A 20,508-nucleotide genomic window follows, 5' to 3' on the forward strand; every position below is an offset into this window, starting at 1 on the left:
ACCTGAACTCTTTAAAAGCTGATTAAAATGTCATTCATCCACAGAAATACCCAACGTCTACTGAGTGGGTAACATACTAAGGATGTCCATGCTATTCCCGTGTGCTTGAATGCCCTGGATGGCACTACTTGTAGCATCACTAACAATTTTGCATTCAAATGAAATGCCGCCTTCTGTGCCATACAACTTTAATAATATTCTCTCATTTGGGGCCTTATTCTGTGCAATGCTGAATATCCTGCTGGGAGGTGCTAAATGCCCTCAACTCCCAATGAAGCTAATGGGAGACATGGGCACTCAACACCTCTCCAGGAGGCACTCCTGGAGCTACCTTATGGGGTATCAATCCCTTGCTTCTTATGCTACAGTAAAATCCAGTGTCTACAGTACTGCTTTGTGGGTTGGTTAAGAATCAGCTAATACTTCTGTGGTTAAATCAGGAAGTCCAGAGGGATGATAGTACAGCAGAGTACACTCCATAATGACTTGCCACTTATTGCAAAATGTTGCTCAACTTTTGTCACAGAGAAGTCTTGCGATTTCATTATTTTTTTAGAAGAGATTGTGAAAGCTCAATATTTTGTACGTGCTACGATTTCATTTCAGCTTCTCGCATCTCAGAACATTGACATCACACTGGAGATAAAAAAGGATTTCCCAACTAATGGAATGACTCCATTCAGACTGCTCAATTAATCTGAACTAGGACAAATTTTGCTCTGGAGTAACACCACCTTTTCAGACAGTTACAGGTCACCGTAACAGAGCAGGACTTGGCGCCACACATTTTTTATTTCTAGGTTTGGGGATGAGGCTGTTTTTCTTATATCAAGTGCATGCCAACAAAATAAATAAAAAGGGAAAGACAAAAGAACTGTGGTTTAAGAGATATTGAACAGCCTTTTTAATAGACACTCCATCTACTTAATTTGGAAGAAGTCTCTAATCATTTCTCATCTCTTTACAACATTTCTTCAGAATGATTTCATCCCATGTGGTGACCTCAAATAAAATCCAATGTCAATTAAAGGAAGTCAAAAAGTCTTGGGTTGTATGGAAAGTGAGAAAATAAAAATAAAATGCACACGTGCTGACAATGGCAACTTTCTTTAAATCATACCTGAGAAATTAGCTTGTTCAGTTGGGACTGTGATCTTTCATTAAGTTTTTGCAGTGCTTCTTTCTCTTCATTAAGTCTTTCTCGGTCAGATCTCTCCTTTTTAAAGTCTTCTTCATATATCTGTACCTGAAATTATTAATATTATTTATGAAATGTATTGTGGTAGTGCTACAGTGATCCAATGTTTCCATTACTCTTTTTTTGTTTTTTAAACACATTCCAAACATGTACAGAATTCATCCTAAGAGGCAATTCTCACTGGAATTCTACAACCATGATCATTTCCTGTGTCATTTTTACAAATTAAGCAACAAGCAACTGCTAATTTACAGAGCACTTTTTAGACTGATCCCTTCTATTATACATCTACCTTCAATATTTTTTCCATGCTTTTCCTAGTTTAGTCTGTTTATCTGCATGTGATCCCACTCACAAATAATTCACAATCTCAGTATTTGTGGAATATTGCTATATTTGAATGGCTTTATTGGAGACTGCCTTAGACGTGATTAGCACTAAGATCCAAATATTAAGGGTGTGGATTCTTCAAGATGATTCAAATGCTGGTTTAAGATACAAATATTTTACATTTTTCTCCATTTTCCAACCAGCTATAATGATTAGCATCTTCAACTTCCACTGCTGGATCTGCTGGTTCTTACCTTGCCGGCGGTATTCAGGACCTTGCAAGGGATAGTCCCTGAAATGCTAACATGAGGATATATAAAATTGAGCTTATCACTCGAACAGAATGATGGGCCAGAGGTAAGCTGGGACCTATGAAGCATCTCAACGACCCCTTACCTGATGCACCATGAATTAAAAATGTTTTTGCTATTAACCAGCCAGCATTTTTATACATGCAGCACTTACGTCACAAGTTAATATTACTGCTGTTTCTCTAGTTCAGTGAAGAAATGCCATCAACTGAACCAGAGAAAGTGAAACAAGATAAATTGTAAATCACTATCTACACTACCTATATATAGCTGGCAACATCAGCAATACTCTTTAGACACTTCTGCCAGTGCATGTAGGCCTATCGGTTCTCTTTCTGCATAAAGCTATGCATAAAAGGCCTTTTCAGAGTGTCAGCTCTACCACATTGTCCCCTCAAGGAGGCATGCCCAGTGTCAGCTTGTAGCACCTTGGGAGGGGGCACAGTCAATAGTTCCTGCAGAGAGTCATGTCCTATATGTTTCAGCCCATCTATGATCAACCGTCACCCCTCCACAGCATCAGCTGTATAGCAATCTGTCCTGTCATGCTCACCCTGACAGCCAAGTAACCACATGATCTGTTAAAACTCTGGGAGAGCAGATTGTGCTACAGTTCACGGTGGAGTGACTTATGATACCCCTTTGCATTATAAGTTCTGATGCCCTGAAGAAGAGGGGGAGTGTTACATAGACTGTGTATCCCTCACCCCCCTGCTTCTCCCTTTTCCTTTGCCCCTCCCCTCTTGTTGTTCAGAGATTAGCCCTTCTGTCCCAGCCAGGGATAGGCCAAAGATGGCTAAGCAATGGAGATATGCTATCAAATAGATGCCTATCCTCCTCCACACAAGTCTTCTGTTCCCCTTCATGTTGTGTAAGGTCCAGAATGTCTATACTGATGTCTACAACTAGAAACCTATATTAATAAAACTGACTGGCTACATTTCAATTCCCCCAGGAGGATTTTGAGAAATGGTGTACGCTATTTTATTGTCTAGCAGAATGAAATAACCCATTACAGCACAATGAAGTACAAGATTCTGCTCCCCAGCATGTGGCATACATTATATTAGAGAGTCGAGTCTGGCTCAACTGGTCAAACGTGACAGAAACAAGTATTTTATCCCATGTATCTTCTGATCATGTCTATTCATGTTTCGATAACTTTGCCTAACACTGTACAGGATGACAGACCTACAATTTAAAAATATAGGTACTTTGTAGGGGAGTTTAAACTGACCTGTTCCTAGATAGAGAGAAAACAAACCAAAGAAAATCATATCTATTCCTCAAAATGATGACTGAAATACTGATAACCTCCAGCTTCTCTGACAACAGCAGAGTTTTCCACAAGTTGAGGGCTTCAATAGCTCAGACATAGGTCAGGGGTTTGTTACAGGAGTGGGTGGGTGAGATTCTGTGGCCTGCGTTGTGCAGGAGGTCAGACTAGAAGATCATAATGGTCCCTTCTGACCTTAAAGTCTATGAGGTTTTCTCTGCAGCCAGTATGCAGGTTGTGATTTGTGTCTGCCTGTGCTGCATCATTCTTCTGAGAGACTGGATTACTGAGATGTGCAACATCCTGGTTTTCCAAGAACAGGATTCTTATATAATTCAATACAGTGCCAGCTCACAAGAAATGAGGACAGGCAGAATGCAAGAGATCAATATCAGACTAATCAATAACTCTTGAAATATATAATCCATTATGGTAAAATTCAGCCCTGTACAGATAGCTAGCACAATGCCTATGACCTTCTCATATCCCACATAAGCCCTATGTGATGTTTTAAGTGATGCTGTGAGGGATTGCAGATCTCAAACCTGGGCCTCCATGTCCCCAAGCAGTCCCCGACAGCAGCCACTAACTGACAGCTCTCCAGAACTAGTAGGGATGGGATCTACCAGGACTCTGGACCACTAGAGGCTCTGCCCATGAAGTTCCTGACTGAAGCAGATGTCCAGCACTGGCAATTGGCCCAGACACATGACTTAAGCCAGAAGGTGCACAGGAAGTTGTCTGAGCAACTGAAAAAAACTCCTGATCTGCTGCTGAACTAAATCCTACCTCTTGACTCTGGTATGACCCTGGCATTATTCCCTGACTCTGGTTTGATCCTCGATACACGCTCTGATTTTGGCTTCAGCTTGACCCTTCGCACAGCTCTCTGACTATGACTCCAGTCGTGACCCTCAGTGGGACTCCTAATACTGATTCTGCATCCACTTCTGGTGTGATCCAAACCCCAGCTCTGACTCTGGCTTTGGCTTCTGACCCTGGTTCTGACCACTAGGTCTAACTGCCCACATCCCCGTCCCCACAGGGTCATAGACCTTGTGCTGGTCCTCAGGACTGAATTTCATCCTATGACAATGCATACCACTGTGATAACAGGATCTTAGAAGCATCATTTTATCTGGACTAAAGCCAGACTGCTTCCTCCTTTCAAAATCAGGATAACAAGTTAACCAGAACACAGTTTTTAGGAGAAAGGGGGAAAAATAGTACAGTGTTAAACTCAGTCAGACTGATTTCCAGGCATTCTCACCTGCTGTCTGAGAACTTCCAATTGGGTCCTCATCTCTTCATGGTTGCAGTTCCTGTCAGTCTTATCCAAATGAGGCACAAAAACGGACGGGTGTTCCTTTTGCAGTGCATCCAGAAGGGCCTGCAACAACATGGATTCACCACCTCAAATGAATTCCTTTTTAATCATTACAATGTTGGCATCTCTGACTGAACAGATTCAAGCAAGTCATGACTTGCTTTTGACCGCATTTATAATTGTCACAGAGTTCATGTGGTGTATAAACTATGCGACTAATATTTAATTACCCAAATTTTCAAAGTGACCACATTCTGGCTTCTAGGTTTGGGACACTATCATTCTGGGAGACTCAGTGCTTAGATTGTAAATCAAGCCATTGCAGGTCCATCCAATTTACATTTACCAATGCCTTTGCTTGTGAAAAATCAGAGTTTTGGAAAGCCTAGAGAAACTTTTGAAAAAAAATGTAGGTTCCTAAAGATGGGTTCCCAAAACTAAAGATTAAAAAAAAAAATATTTAGCCATTATCTAGCAAATAATGGCTACAGCAGGGACAGAACCAAAGACCTTTAAGCACTGAAAGTACACATTTCTACTGCGTGAGTTCAAAATCCTTTAGCTTTAGGCATGCAGGAGGTTGCATAGTCCGTATGGCCAGCCACTAGGGGGAGTTATGATTTCACACACTACACCATTGTATTACTGTTGCTCTGCTTTTCAATCCAACCCTGCTATGATACTTTGCATTACTTTCCCTTACATTATTTTTTTGAGATTACTGTATTCCAGTTATTCATAGGTTTGGAATCATCTTAAAATGATTGTTTCTCCTCCCTCTCTATCACCAGCTAACAAATGTCACATTCCTTTATTATTCTGACATAGCCATTTGGTGTCGTCCCATCTCAACCTCTGTCAAGGAGACCATGGCTGTCTCAACATTATGCATTTTTAAAAGATATAATTCCTGGGAATTGTTTCAGACTCCTCCCCTTGTCTGAACTATTTAGAGTTACCATCAAACAGCCAACTATCAAAAGGCTCCCAAGGAGTTCATAGAGGAACCATTCCCTGATGTGGATGTCACTGAATTTTTCTCAGAATGCCCAGTAGAGTCCATCTGAAGTGACCTCCCGTTGGCCAGCTCCCATACAAGGTCATAAGGGAGGGAAGACCGATTTAGAGAGACAGAGGGTGGGCAGAGCAGGAGTTACAAAAGCACGGATGGCCATAGTAACCCGAAGATTAGTATTATGTGCCTTGTCTTCCATGAAATAGTGACAGTAAAACTATACTTATAACCTATAGCTTCCCAAGGAGGAAACTGAAAGAGGAGAGAGGATTTTTAATCTAATCCAAACTGCTGAGCTACCTTGAGTACTGTCCTAATAGTTGTGCCATTTGAGAGGCACATATATGTGCAGGGTTGTGTGAATGAGGTTGGATGTAAAGATGAGAGAGTATAAAAATGCATGCAGCTGGTCAACTTGTAGATTCTCTGTATTGTATCAAACTTAGTGGGGCAGCCTGCCCCTCTGATTTACAGTTATTCTGGACCATTCTATTCTGAAATGATATTTCACTACTGTGTACAAGCAATAAAATTAATGGAGAGCCAAATATCTACGGCAACCCCCAGCCCGACCGGAGCAGTATGTCCTAATTCTCTGCAAGTGTATCTGCATGATATACTCCCTAAAATTTAATTACAAGTTGGGGATGGGGTAGAGGGAGGCAGGGAAGAGACTTTGTAAAGCTTAATGGAATCACAACACATTTGAAAGCTAAAACACTCTCCTGGTCTGTTCCCAGTCAAACCCGTTCTTTTACATATGATTGTTAAGTATAGCTGCTTGGGATGAATGTGAATTAAATCTGGTTTTATTTTCCCCCTTACCCATGTGGTATACACCTGTGCCTTGTTGACAATATACTTGCACACAGTGGTTCAGGCTCTCTGATTCAAAGATGAGCCTATTTCATTGTTCCTTGATGAGGCATTGTTTCCCCATTTCTCTGATTTTTTTCACTGAATTTTATGTCTTCGGTCTCCTTTAATAAATCAGTCACCAAGCTTATAAAGCTTATTTGTCATATCCATTTTAACTCTGCTGACTTTATATACACCTTTAAAATAAAAACTTTGATTAGTTTTTAAGGTGGCAACAATTCCAAAATACTTTATGTCACAGATCTGTGCTAGCTCCAGATCAGCTCACCACACACACAGGTGGAAGTGGAGGAGATTAATTGGAAGAACTTTGTGAATTTTCCTAGTATATCAGAATTAGTCACACATCTGTGCTGTAAATAATTTTGTGCTGATCCAGTAGCAGAATTCACAGATTATTCTGTGGCCCTCAACAGTTCTCATTTTATAGTACTTGGAGAGGAGGAGGGTGGGAGAAATCTACTGTTTATGTATTAAGCTACAATCTAAAATATGCGGCAACACTGCTTCTCAAGCCATCTGAAAGAATTGCTTTAATGCTGTATGCAAAATAAGTCTGTGCTTCTCTGTTTATCAATTTATTTCTTTATTTCTAATTATGAACAGTAGCCAGTTCTTGTGATTTTAGAACAAATCTCATGATATTGGGTGCTTTTCTTAAAGACCCAGGTCCCGGAGTCATGTGATGATGTGAGAATCTCAGCTTTTTCCCCCTGGAAGTTTCTACCATCATTGTGTGGAGAAAAAGCTGGAAAATATGAACTCTAAAGGCTTGAAATAACAAAGTGAATAAAAAGAACATTAATTTTTAAAATCTCATTATTTTGGGGCAGTCTAACTCAATTTTTGAATGCATGGGGCTGGCAATACTGTGGACAACAGTTTCGATGTACACTAGTGAAATAGTTATAGAAGAACCCAAATACCAGGTAAACCAGAAAGAACAATTCTCTCTTGCACTCAGTGAGTTCTGTATTATAGAGCAACAGGTATCGCACTGGCAGCACAGCTCTTCCCAAATGAGAATATTTTCCTCCCTCCCCCTCAGTCCCAACCACACTACAAGACCCTAGCAAAACAGAACAATATGTTCCAGTAAATTATTTTATGAATAGGCCTTTGGAGCTGAAGTCACACAAAGTTCCTGCGCGAGTCCGGTCAAAGCATTTTGGAGACAGCTAGAGAAACCACAAGTTCAGTCAAATTCTTTTACAAGGCAACATGCATTTTCCTTGCTTTGAATTTAGCCTATGCATCATTCAAAGTTACGTCACAGTAATTTTTAAGAGCAGCATATTTCCTCAGGAAGCTTCTGTGGTTTACCAAGAGGTACATTGTTAGAAAACACATCTTGCTTTCTGTGATCTCTTGATTCAACGTTTACTACATTTCCCCCCTTTTAAAAACAGAATTTCACTGGGCGCTGTCTGGTGGAAAGGATTTGGATTCTGAGCTGTAAGGCCAGAGAAGGAAGGCGGTTGGGTGCCAGGAGAAAAAGACTGTGATGAAATCTTGTCCCGAAGTAAAAAAGAGCTATGCCAGTGACTTCAATTGGAGCCAGGATTTTATCCTATAAAGCTGAGCAGGGAATGGAGTAATGTTGCAAGGGGGAGAACGGGATTATGTCTGGGGCAACAGGGGTTAGGGATCAGAGGAGAGAGTGGAGGGAAGAGACAGTCGATAGATAGAAGAATTTTGAGAAATGAACATTGCTGAGGCAAGAGAATGACTAGGAACCCACAAGGTGCTTGAGTCAGGTTGGGAATCTGAAGCACAGAAAAGAGTGTGTGAGAAGCCAAAGCTTCCTCCAAAGCTGGCCTATAGGAAATTTATATTCCCCTTCTTAGTGCAACTGTCTGTTAACAGCAGCTGACTGTAAGGATGGGCTCAGATAATCCCTCTCCTGTCTCCATTAACCATAGCTTCCCATGCTAAGGCACACAGAGGGAGGGAAGGATAGCTCAGTGGTTTGAGCATTGGCCTGCTAAACCCAGGGTTGTGAGTTCAATCCTTGAGGGGGCCACTTAGGGATCTGGGGCAAAAACAGTACTTGGTCCTGCTAGTGAAGGCAGGGGGCTGGACTTGATGATCTTTCAAGGTCCCTTCCAGTTCTAGGAGATAGGATATCTCCATATATTATTATTATTAGATTAGTAGTGATCAGGGTTCCCAGCAACACAGCAGATGAGTAATATGGGAGGAGAGAAGAGCACCCTATTTTCAACATTCAGGGTCTTCCACATTGGCATCATCTGGCAGCAAAGATCCTTGAAATAAATTCAGGTCAAAGATACAAAAAATATTAAAGCAATGTTTCCCATCTCATACTTCTCTTTGTCTATACCTTGTTGAGGCGACTTATTTCACATTCATAGTACTCTCTCTTTTTGGTCACTGAAGCTTTTTGTTCCTTCAGGAGCTTGTTCTCTTCCTTCAGTTCATTCAATGCTTTATTTAGGATTTCTTTTTCTTTCTGGAATGTAAAAACATATAGAAATGTGGATAAGGTTCAGATGAAATTTTTTTTTCAATAATGTTTTCAGAGTATCTGGCAGATGTGTTGCACTTTTGTTATCCCAAGGAATTGTGCCAAACTACTGGATGGAGAAGCAGCAGGAAAAATACTGGGTAGCTGGAGCCTGACGCTATAAAATGTGCTGAGATTGCGCTGCGCTGACTACTCACATGATGAGAAAAAAAAAAAAAAAAAAAAGACGACATACCAGACCAGATTCTGACCCCTTCGTGTACTCGGGTTGCACAAAGGGACCTTGAAGCCAGGTATCAAAACAGATGAGGTTGCAGAGAGATTATTACTCCAGTTCTACATTATAATAGTCCAGCACAGGAGGTGTCTACAGCTAGGGTTGCCAGGCATTCAGAACACCAGGTCGAAAAGGGACCCTGGTGCCTCCTGTCAGCACCACTGACTGGGCCATTAAAAGCCCTGTTGGCAGCGCAGCGGGGATAAGGCAGGCTCCCTGCCTGACCTGGCTCTGCACAGCTCCCAGAAGTGACCGGCATGTCCCTGCAGCCCTTAGGCACAGGTGCAATCAAGGAAGCTCCACGCGCTGGCCCTGCCCTGAGCACTGCCTCTGCAGCTCTCATTGGCGGAGAACTGCAGCCAATGGGAGCTGCAGGGGGCGGTGCCTGCAGGCTCAGGCAGCACATACTGCTCAGAGCCTCCTGGACGCTCCTCTGCCTAGGGGCCGGACATGGCGGCCGCTTCCAGGAGCGGCACGGAGCCAGGGCAGGCAGGGAGCCTGTCTTAGCCTCACTGTGCTGCCAACTGGGAGCCGCCTGAGGTAAGCGCTGCCCAGCCAGAGCTCACACTCTAAACCCTCTCCCCAGATTGGAACCCCTTCCTGTACCCTAACTCCCTCCCAGACCCCACACCCCATCCTCCTGCCCCAGGTTGGAACCCCGTCCAGCACCCAAACATGCTTCCAGACCCTATACCCCGTGCCCCCTCCCGCACCCTAACCCCTTGCCCCAGCCCAGAGCCCCCTTCTGTACCCTGAACCCCTCATTTCTGGTCCCACCCTGGAGCCAGCACTCCCAGCTGGAGCCCCCTCCCACATCCCAACCCCCCCACCCCAGCCCCGTGAAAGTGAGTGAGGGTGGGGGAGAGTGGCAGGGAAGGGGCAGGGCAAGAGTGTTCGGTTTTGTACAATTAAAAAGTTGCAACCCTATCCCCAGCTTAGGCTGGAGTGCAGCAGTGCTCCAGCAATCCCTGGCTAATGAAATGGTTCCTGTAGTAGTTGACAATTAAGAGCAGACCTGAGGTTGTTCCACATTGCAAGAGAGGCTGAATCTGCTCCCAGCCTGCTCCAGGATCAGGGAGCCACGAAAGTAGCTTAAAGTTACCTTTGTCCCCACCCTAGCCATGCAGAGTGGAGCATGACCACACTTAACTATTGCCCAATTAAGGAAAGTATCCCTAATTAGGACAGCACTTTTACCATGTTATTTTTAAGATAGTATTGTAGGGATTAACATGACTGGCACATTAAACATGCAGTCCAACTCTGATTTCACATCACATCTACAGTCTTACTGGTGTCTGACTGTAAAACACCATTGGCTTCAATGCATTTACTTAGTGGATTTACCAGCTAAGTGGAGCTGAGATCAGTATCAAACTCCCAGAGTGACAGTACTGTACAAGCTTCTTCACATTGCTCTGAAGGGTTAAAACTTTCCTCATGAGCTGCTTTTGTCAGACTGAGTTAGATCGGAGTTATTTTGACATTTTTCTAATTTAATTTTAAAAGCTTGGGACTTCTTGTACAAAAGGAAAAATAAAATTAAGAGATTTTCTGAGTTCTGCTGTTTTGGACAATAAAGAAACAAACTACAACAAACCTAAACCCACTGTGATCAAGCACACCAGGGGCCATAAAACACATTCTTATGTGCAACAGGTGTGCCTCAGTGCAGTCAACTACTGTTTTATATATGGTATTAAAATGCTCACAAAAAAAAAAAAGGATAAATCTTAACGTGTACATCCACCCACTGAAAAAGCACTTTGCAGGCTTACATTTACTGATAACGTGGCTACATTCCATCACTATACCCCAAATTAGTTGGAACATTTAATTTCTTCAAAACAATTTGTAATTTTAGTAGAGCATCTCCTGATTAGTTAATTACAGATACATGAGTAAACTTGGAGCTTGGGTTTTTTTAAGCTATAAAAATCCTAAAAATCCTTAGTTTTCATCTCTTCTTGCCTCGATGATTAGTATTATTTCTAAGGCTTCCCCCATTCCTAAATCTCAACCAGGGGCGGCTCCAGGCACCAGCGCATCAAGCGCGTGCCTAGGGCGGCAAGCCGCAGGAGGAGGCAATTTGGCGGTGGGTACGCCGAAGGCGCGGGACTGCCTGACTGCTGTGCTTGGGGCGGCAAAATACATAGAGCTGCCCCGATCCCAACAATTGCAAAATGCTGGGGCTCCCCTTCTGATAAATACAAAAGAACATAACCATATCACTACCTCATTTAACCAACCTCCTCTGGTTCTCTACTCAGTTCAGATTCCAGTTCAAAATTGCCATCCTTGTTTTAAAACCCTCCATAGACTTGCTCCAGAACAACTCATTGACCCCCTACCCCTCTCCCTGCTCTTCTCCTCATTCTCTCTCTCGTGTAAACACAAACCTCCTCTCTGTCCCTTCACTCACCCTCACCACTGTTGATCTGAGAATCTTTTCTGCAGCTGTTGGTTATCTGGGAAAGCCTTTCATCTCTTTGCCTTATCAAACTATGCATTTTCAGATCCCACTGGAAAAACACATCTTTTTGTCCCTGGATAACACCCTGTTAATGCTACTCTCCTTCTACTATCTATTTAAAACTTTATGCGTGTTTTATTTTAACTCTGCAGACTGAAACTCTGAAGTTTGTATGAAGGATGTAGCCAAGTTGTGTGGTACTGTGTTGTACATCCTTTAACCCAATGGTTCTCCAGCTCTTTCATTCTTTGGACCACTTCATCAAAGAAAGATCCTCTCATGGACCAGCCTTCCTTAGTTCTCAAATTGTTTTGTTCTTCAACCTCTATGTGACTGACAAAACACAGTTTGTGAATCACTTGTGTAACTCATAGCAGCATCAATTATTGTCTCTGCAGATCATGCTCTGCATTCCTGATTGCTATGGCCTAAGTTAATGCAAGACAAGCAAATGATTACAGGAAACAATGTATTTGCTTTGTTTTTCCTGAACATGAAGCAGCCACTTGCAGATGCAAGTTCCTCAGTTTTAGTTGTTATTCAATTGCACTCAGGGAATCTCTTTTTAAAGTTTTTGTTCTGTGAAGCTGACTGAGAATATTCTAAATTGGAGCCATATCACTTAGTTGTAATTGGTCACATACATCACATGGAATTGTTTCTTTAACGTAACAGAGGAGCAATTTCTGAGGTGAATACTGATATTCACTTTCTGTCCATATTCATGCCAGTGAACTGGATTCCTCAAATATTTGTGGAAAGTGAATTCTAAAGGGGCACAAACACTCTTGATGGAAGTGCTTTTACTAAAGCATGTGCCTAATTTTAAAGTATGTGATTAGTCTCATTAGACACATGTTTCAGTACCTTGCTGAATCAGGGTCTAAGACTAGAGACTACCACTGAAATGTTAAAAGAGGAGATGAAGAGCTTTACATACAAAGATGTGAGTTTATCTTACGGCAGCCAATACCAAACATTAATACAGGTACAGTGGAAGTGATGCATTCCTCCAACTGCGTTAGTGTCTCATGTCATCATGTTTTGCATGAAAAACACAGAACCCTGACCTGACTTCAAGTCTTAGGACCTGAGCTCGCAAACACTTATTAGAGCACATAGTGTGTTTACTATTGAACTACTCCGAGTAGTCAGCACTATACCAGATAGTGTTTGCAGGACTGGGCCTAACAGTAGTAAGTTAAAGAGCTCCTTAAATATTTTTATATGTATTTGAAAACATGTTGTTAAACACACAAATATATTTACTACCCTAAATTATCCTTAAGCATTTTGTGTATGTATCCCTAAATTCCTACAGTAAGAACATAAGAACGGCCATACTGGGTCAAACCAAAGGTCCATCTAGTCCAGTATCCTGTCTTCTGACAGTGGCCAATGCCAGGTGCCCCAGAGGGAATTTACAGAACAGGTAATCACCAAGTGATTCATTCCCTGTCGCCCATTCCCAGCTTCTGGCAAATAGAGGCCAGGCACACCATTCCTATCCATCCTGGCTAATAGCCATTGGTGGACCTATTCTCCATGAACTTATCTAGTTCTTTTTTAAATCCTGGTATAGTCTTGGTTTTCACAACATCCTCTAGCAAGGAGTTCCACAGGTTGACTGTGCGTTGTGTAAAAAAATACTTCCTTTTGTTTGTTTTAAACGTGCCGCCTATTAATTTCATTTGGTGACCCCTAGTTCTTGTGTTTGGAGAAGGACTAAATTACACTTCCTTATTTATTTCTCCACACCAGTCATGATTTTATAGACCTCTATCATATCCCCCCTTAGTCGTCTCTTTTCCAAGCTGAAAAGTCCTAGTCTTATTAATCTCACCTCATATGGCAGCCATTCCATACCCCTAATCATTTTTGATGCCCTTTTCTGAACCTTTTCCAATTCCAATATATCTTTTTTCAGATGGTGCGACCACATCTGCATGCAGTATTCAAGATGTAGGCATATCATGGATTTATATAGAGGCAATATGATATTTTCTGTCTTATCTATCCCTTTCTTAATGATTCCCAACATTCTGTTTGCTTTTTTGATTGCTGCTGCACTTTGAGTGGATGTTTACAGAGAACTGTCCACAGTGACTCCAAGATCTTTTTCTTGAGTGGTGACAGCCAATTTAGACCCCATCATTTTGCATGTATAGTTGGGATTATGTTTCCAATGTGCATTACTTTGCATTTATCAACATTGAATTTCATCTGCCGTTTTGTTGCCCAGTCACCCAGTTTGGAGAGATTATTTTAAGCATTTTCTTGTATTGAGCATAAAGAAAATTCACCCACTTACAGATCAGTTTGAGAGGGGACAGGTGCACAATTCATATCAGTATGCTTCCACCCCCACGCCCCAAATGCTCTATTCATCAGCCCTCTGTCAACTTCCGGAGTGATACAGCCACAAGGAGTCACTTGCATTTCTAGAGATGGATCTCCGATCTGCCGCCTCCTCAGGAGCATAACACCACCAGGCAAGGAACCCGATACTCTAGTCTTATCTCACTGGTGTAATTCATCCCACGCTGTATCTCTTACTAGAGCAAACCCCATGTAACTCTATGGACACACACAATCAAGTAGGTAAAGTGCAATCCTCCTACCGCTTCCTGAAGCGGTCCATCTCTGACCAGGGCTTGCAGACTCTCACACTCTTGCTGATGCCGGTGCCTTTCTTTCTCCAGCTCACTGATACTCCTCTGTGATGCACCAAGTTTCGCTTTCACTTCTGCAAGCTGTAAAATGATCACACACACTCACAACAGGGGTGATTGAGGCAGAGGACACTGAGTGGTGCGGTATGCCCCAGGCTCCTTCAAAACCTTTCTGTTCTCAGTACGCAGCTAGGCACAGAGAAGGAGCCGAAACTGTTTGTACATAAATAAGATTTCCCCTCCTCCCCCCGCCGCCTTTCCAGGTCTCTCTCTAATGAAACATTTTAAGCACTTTGGCCCTGGGTCAGATCCTCAGCTATTGTAAATCCAATTAGCTCCAATGATTTAGCTGCCAATTTACATCAGTTAAGAAGCAGCCCCTCTACAGATTTCCCATTTTTAATGCTCTTTTTTCTTCCCCATCATGGGCTCCTTCTGCAAAAATGCACCTCATAATCCAACTGGGGGCAAAATGATCATGCACTGATGGAGACAAGTCATTTGTATTCTCTCTGTGTATAAGCAATTCAGAAAAGAACAGTGTGGTCTATTAATAGAGCTAATGGGGGGCGGGAAATCAACATTTTGTCTTTGGTAGAAAACAAAAATAAATGGGAATTTCTTTTTCCTATAAGGCAGTTAGAGGCAGACACTGATAGAAATTATGATTATTTACTTAAAAGAAGAAACCACTCAGGCAGCCGAGTTTGCTAGCCAACTAATTATGGTGTTTTCAAAAGAAATGTCTGTGGCATAATACCGCAGTATGTGAAAGGAGGGAGGAGGAGACTACCACTTGTAACAAAATTCTTAATAAAAGAAAAGTAACAGTATTTATTTAAAATAAAAGAACAAGAGCTCCTTATACCGTATAGCCTCTCATGTGGTAAAATCCACCCAGGTATTAGAGCTAGTGGAGCAATCTTCAGCTTCCCCTACCATGTATACCAAAAAGGGGATCTCCAGGCTGATCATTCATAAACCAACCTAGAAGGTAGCATAAGGGATGGCACAGGGGCATTTGATCTGTGGTTGTGCAGATGCAGTACCTTTGGCACACACTGCACACCTGCAGATTAATTCTCAGGGAAGCATGGCTTAAAGTGGGCACAGTTTTCATGATCTTCTGGAGGACTCTTGTTTTGATGATCACAACGATCCTCACAGGACTTCAAAGACCACTTTGAACCTTAGCTCCAGTAACGGATTGCCAGAAAACCCATATGCACATTACTTGCTATTTTATGTTCAAACTCTCAATTTTTCCTTTACGTGGGAGGTGGGGGTGGACATAGAACCCGCTAATGTTTTTATGTTATTTTTCAAATTATACCTGTAGCCTAGTTTGTATTTAAGAATGGGTCAGCTGGTGGCACTTTTAGAGCCCAATAGAAACAATCAAACCTACCTTTTTTTCATAGTGCTGTTTCATACTTCTAAATTGTTGATCCCATTGCTTGTTCACCTCCAGCAGCTGCAATTATCAATCAGTAATTCTCAGTGAGCATCACTTGCCTGAAGTGCATTATTACATAGTTTAAACTGAAGCTAACAAAGGTGTTCAGCATCTCATCATCATCTATAGCCAATTTACATTCAAGAAGAGAAAGACCAAAGGCTGCCAACCTTTGTGGCATGTCTTTCATTTCTTTGATATTTGCATTCCAGAATACAGTCAAGGTGGAGATTTAGGCCTGGTCTACACTGGAGGGTGTGTGTGTGTGGCGGGGGGGGGGGGGGGGGGGGGGGGGGGAGTCGATCTAATAAGTGAATAACGTAGCTGAAGTCAATGTACTTAGATCTACTTACCGTGGTGTCTTCACTGCAGTAAGTCGACGGCTGATGCTCTCCCGTCGACTCCGCCTGCACCTCTCGCCCTGGTGAAGTACCGGAGTCGACGGGAGAGCGCTCGGCGGTCTATTTATCACATCTAGACACGATAAATCAACCGCCTGCTAGATTGATCTCTGCCCGTCGATCCAGTGGGTAATGTAGACAAGCCCATAAACTGAGGCTTTCCTCATCCGTGACATTTACATCACTCTGATATGCAGTAAATTGCAGGTGACTCATGTTTAACACAGTAGCAATGCAAATGAACTACCACTCCCAATTTCTTTTTGAAGTTACATACACTTTTTTCCTTGTTTAAAGTTCATTATATCTTGCCAGGTATATGTGATAGGTGTAGTTTTAGATGTTGCAAACCCCACTTGCCTTACTCATATGAAAGTGCCATTGAGTTCAGCAAGACTACTTCCATATATAAAGTGAACAGGGATTGGCTTTTATCATAATAGAGTCCTACCAAATTCATGGTCCATTTTGGTCAATTTTACGGTCCTAGGATTTTAAAAATTGTAACTTTCATGATTTCAGATATTAAATCTGAAATTTCACAATGTTGTAATTGTAGGGGTCCTGACCCAAAAGGATCTTAGGAGGGTGTCGCAAGATTATTGTAGGGAGGTTGCAGTATTGCCACCCTTATTTCTGCGCTGCTGGTGGTGGCAGCGCTGCCTTCAGAGCTGGGCAGCCGGAGAGCGCTAGTGCCAATAGCAAGGCAGAAGTAAGGATGGCATGGTATGGGCTTGCCACCCTTACTTCTGCACTGCTACCTTCAGAGCTGGGCCCTCAGCAGCAGCTGCCACCCTCCAGCTGCCCAGCTCTGAAGGCAGCAGTGCAGAAGTAAGGGTGGCAATACTGCAACCACCCCTAAAATAACCTTGCAACCCTCTTTTGGATTGGGACCCCCGGTTTGAGAAACACTGGTCTCCCCTGAGAAGTCTGAATAGTATAGGGTAAAAGTACACAAAAGACCATATTTCAAGGGGGAAAACCAGATTTCACGGTCCATGATGTTTTTTTTCCCACAGCCGTGAATTTGGTAGGGCCCTAATCATACACGTAACTGTCACATAAAAAGTTAGCAGTGAACCAATACAAATGGTTTACACTCCTCAAATATGCCCCCTGGAAGCATCCTGAGATCCAGCACATCGATCACTGTTTAGGATGGTCACAAAAAGAAACATTCCCAGTTTGCTAGGAGTCAGACACCCAATAAGCAATTTGTTGCTGCTCAACATTATCCCTTGGCATTACTATGAGCATTAATAAAGTTTGCACTAATGTCTTATAAATCCCTACTCGGGGTTCAAGAAATCATTAACCTTCAGCTTGGCTACGCCACCTTATATCAGCACATTATTAGTGTGTTTTCAGCCCCAATTCTGCAAACATATATGTTCTTGCTTAACTTTATGTATGTGAAACATGCCAATGGCTTTAGTCACTTGCATAAAGTTAAGTATATGCATAAGTGTTTGAAGGATTGGGACCTTATTTCATGACAAACTGTGAGGCAAGAATATTTTGGTTCCAGAATGTAGGACTAGCATTCCACAAGAAAATCATGGCCCTGATTCTGCCACTGACTGAAGAGGAACTGCTAGAGAAGTAAATATTAATCAGTGTGAGCAACAGTAACAATTTGAGCCCTATTATTTCCTGCTCTGGAAAACCAAAAATTATAATTTCACAATAGTATAATCAGTTACCTCTTGTCTCTGTCTTTCCAGTATTCTGATCTGTTGCTCAAGGGTATCTGTTGGTATCTTCTTCTTTTTTGTCAGTAACGTACACTTTCAGAGGAGAGAAAAAAACAATATTTAAAATAAATCCTTCTAAATAATACCCCCAAATTCAGTATTATCCTATAGAGCACTTATCTACCTTACATGTCAATTATATTAATGTTTATAAAGCAATTTGAAGAGGGAAATTTCTATTTAAGTGCTAGATTTACACTACTGTCCTTTAAATCTCCCTGGCAAGGCAAAAAGGCCTTAAATTGAACAAAAATGTAATTTACACTCACTTGCTTACTCTGTGGTGGAAATGAGAATTGTGGCCAACTGAAGTCAATGGAGCTATGCCAATATAAACTAACTGAGATTTTAGCCCATTGTGTATCAGATTGTGTTACGGGGCAATTCTTTAAAAAAGCAGTTTGCAAAAGCCAGCAAAGGTCTAATGATTTTCTTCAGCTTTTTACATTCATATTTTGCTTTTTATTTTAAAGATACTGTGTATTAAAGTATTGTTTGCCTGCCTCACAACTAATAAAGGTGCTGTGCTTCATACACTTACCACTAGGCATGCTAGCAGGCATGAATAGTCCCATTCATTCATGGGCATTAGTACAGTAAGCATTATTCCCAGCAGTAAGTGTTTGCAGGAGTGGGCCCATAATTAGATCCATAATGGGTTCAAAATATACTTCATAGGTCATTTGTAGCCAGTATGGTTTCAGGCAAATCCTCATTTTTATATTATATTATTAGCCCAATAGATCATAATTTCCAAGAAGCTATCACAGGTTCTCATAACAAACCATGATGCACACTAGCTGCATGTAGAAACAGAATTGTAATTGGAATAAATATACATAACACAGAAAAGCACATTGGCCATGTCAAATGCTTGGTCATTGAAAGTGTTGTTTTTAATTCCTCCCCCACCAAATATCCATTCAGTAGTCTGGTTTTCAGACCAAAACTGCACTGTCAATTAGAGGTCTGCTAGGACCGAATTTTAAAGCCTGATCTGTATCCGACTAGACCACAGCCAACCTGAACTCAAGTCCAAGCATGTCAAGTTGTTTTCATTCCTTACCCAATCCCGACACTTGTAGTCAGACCCTATCAGGTTCCAGTCGGATTGCAAGGGTCTAGCTGCTGGCCCAGATTCCATTTTCTTTACCTTGTTTCCTCTGCGGAGCTGCCAGGACTAATTACCCCCCAATCCTGCTCACCCTTCTGTGACCCAATCCCTTGCTGCTCCTCCTCAACCTGTGTCAGTGCCACTGCCTCATCCTTGGAGCTTGGCCTAGGAGGAGCTTCCCACTCCCCATGCCCGTGATCTATCTCTGGCTGCCTCCTGCCCATGGAGTCGACCGACTGATGGTGGAGTTTCCCACTCCAGCCAGCTGCTGTGAGCCTACTGCATGCGCTGCTGAGCTGGCACAGCTTGTCAGCCCAGGCAAGTGAAGCACAGCCTAATACAGAATTCTCAAAATCTACCAAATACATTTTGCATATTCTTTTTATTCCGTTGATAAATATATACAGCTTTAAGGACAAATTGTGATTAGTTTTAAATGTCACAGCTCACACTTTCCAGCAGAGAAATACAATGCTAGTAAATTCAAAGAATGCTTCGGTGCCTGTGGCTCAAATCTTGGTATAGCTAACAGTGCCTCAAGAAGCTGCCTTGTTACCATGGCAATTGGCCACGCCACGGATCAGCTTCTTAAAGAAAAAAATTAAAGATTAAAAAGTTTCTAAAAGATCTATAGCATTCCAGTATCACCTTCGTACATTAAAACAGAATACATTCATTCTGACAAGACTATTTTACCACACAAGCCTATAATGATCCATCCACAAAGTGATAGCTCTAAATGTCTAATTAGTTTGCACATTTCCATTAATTAAACAACATGCCACTGATACTGCTCCCCATCAGAAATGCTCACTTACCTGTAACTGGTCTGCTGAAGTTTCCGAGCCATTCATGCCTGTCTGTGGCAGTTGAAAGAGGCTTTGGATGTCTGTTTTACTGCAGGTCTTTAAAAGAAGGCAAGCAAATAAAATATGTACTTTAACCAGGTGGGGTTGTCCGAAGGGGGGGAAGAAAAAAAGTTCTATTAAAACATGTGTCTCAAAAACTTCACAGATAATGTTCCCAACTAGTTGTGCGCGTGTGGAAGCAACACGGAGTAAGATATAGGTGATGGAACTCTGATTTAAACCTTTTTTGCCTTCTATACAGGGGCTTCCCAGAATGTCTCAAGCATGCTGTCTGTGACTAATGTATGAGACAGGATAGGGCTTTGTTTAGTATGGTATGTAAATTGCAATCCCTTCCTTTACTGGTTGATTCTCCCCTGGGTGAGGAACTGGCAAAGATAAGGGAAGGAAAAATAAAAACTTTCAATAAATAGCTCTAGGGACATGGCTTTCTTTTCCCCAGTACCAGAGATATCTGTTTACAATTGGAATCAAGCCCTTTGGCTTGCCTGAATATAAACATTTTCTGACGTGACATTAAGACACCCTGTATTTCCTTATAAGAGAGAAATTGGTGAGTCACTTAATGGAGAATACCAATAATGCCTGTAAAAACTATGGGGAAGAAAACAGCCAGCAAAAAGAACAATAAGTACAGTGAAATATACATGCAGCATTTCATGCTTTTA

At 42.0% G+C, this 20,508-nt stretch overlaps 1 protein-coding gene across 1 annotated transcript in view; it reads right to left on the reverse strand.

The window, feature by feature from the left end:
- TNIP3 (TNFAIP3 interacting protein 3) overlaps nucleotides 1–19,890 on the reverse strand; it is a 36,330-nt gene extending 16,440 nt beyond the window's left edge. The window contains exons 1-7 of the mRNA XM_054030604.1: nucleotides 19,790–19,890; nucleotides 17,807–17,890; nucleotides 15,655–15,720; nucleotides 14,196–14,327; nucleotides 8,681–8,809; nucleotides 4,386–4,505; nucleotides 1,121–1,246 (exon numbers count right to left, since the gene is read on the reverse strand). Of these exons, the coding sequence (XP_053886579.1) occupies nucleotides 1,121–1,246; nucleotides 4,386–4,505; nucleotides 8,681–8,809; nucleotides 14,196–14,327; nucleotides 15,655–15,720; nucleotides 17,807–17,890; nucleotides 19,790–19,825 (693 nt within the window). The 5' untranslated portion in view covers nucleotides 19,826–19,890. The remainder of the gene's footprint in view (nucleotides 1–1,120; nucleotides 1,247–4,385; nucleotides 4,506–8,680; nucleotides 8,810–14,195; nucleotides 14,328–15,654; nucleotides 15,721–17,806; nucleotides 17,891–19,789) is intronic.
- Nucleotides 19,891–20,508: the final 618 nt, after the last annotated feature.

Source organism: Malaclemys terrapin, chromosome 5 (genome assembly GCF_027887155.1).
Source record: "Malaclemys terrapin pileata isolate rMalTer1 chromosome 5, rMalTer1.hap1, whole genome shotgun sequence".
NCBI classification, from domain to species: Eukaryota; Metazoa; Chordata; order Testudines; family Emydidae; genus Malaclemys; species Malaclemys terrapin.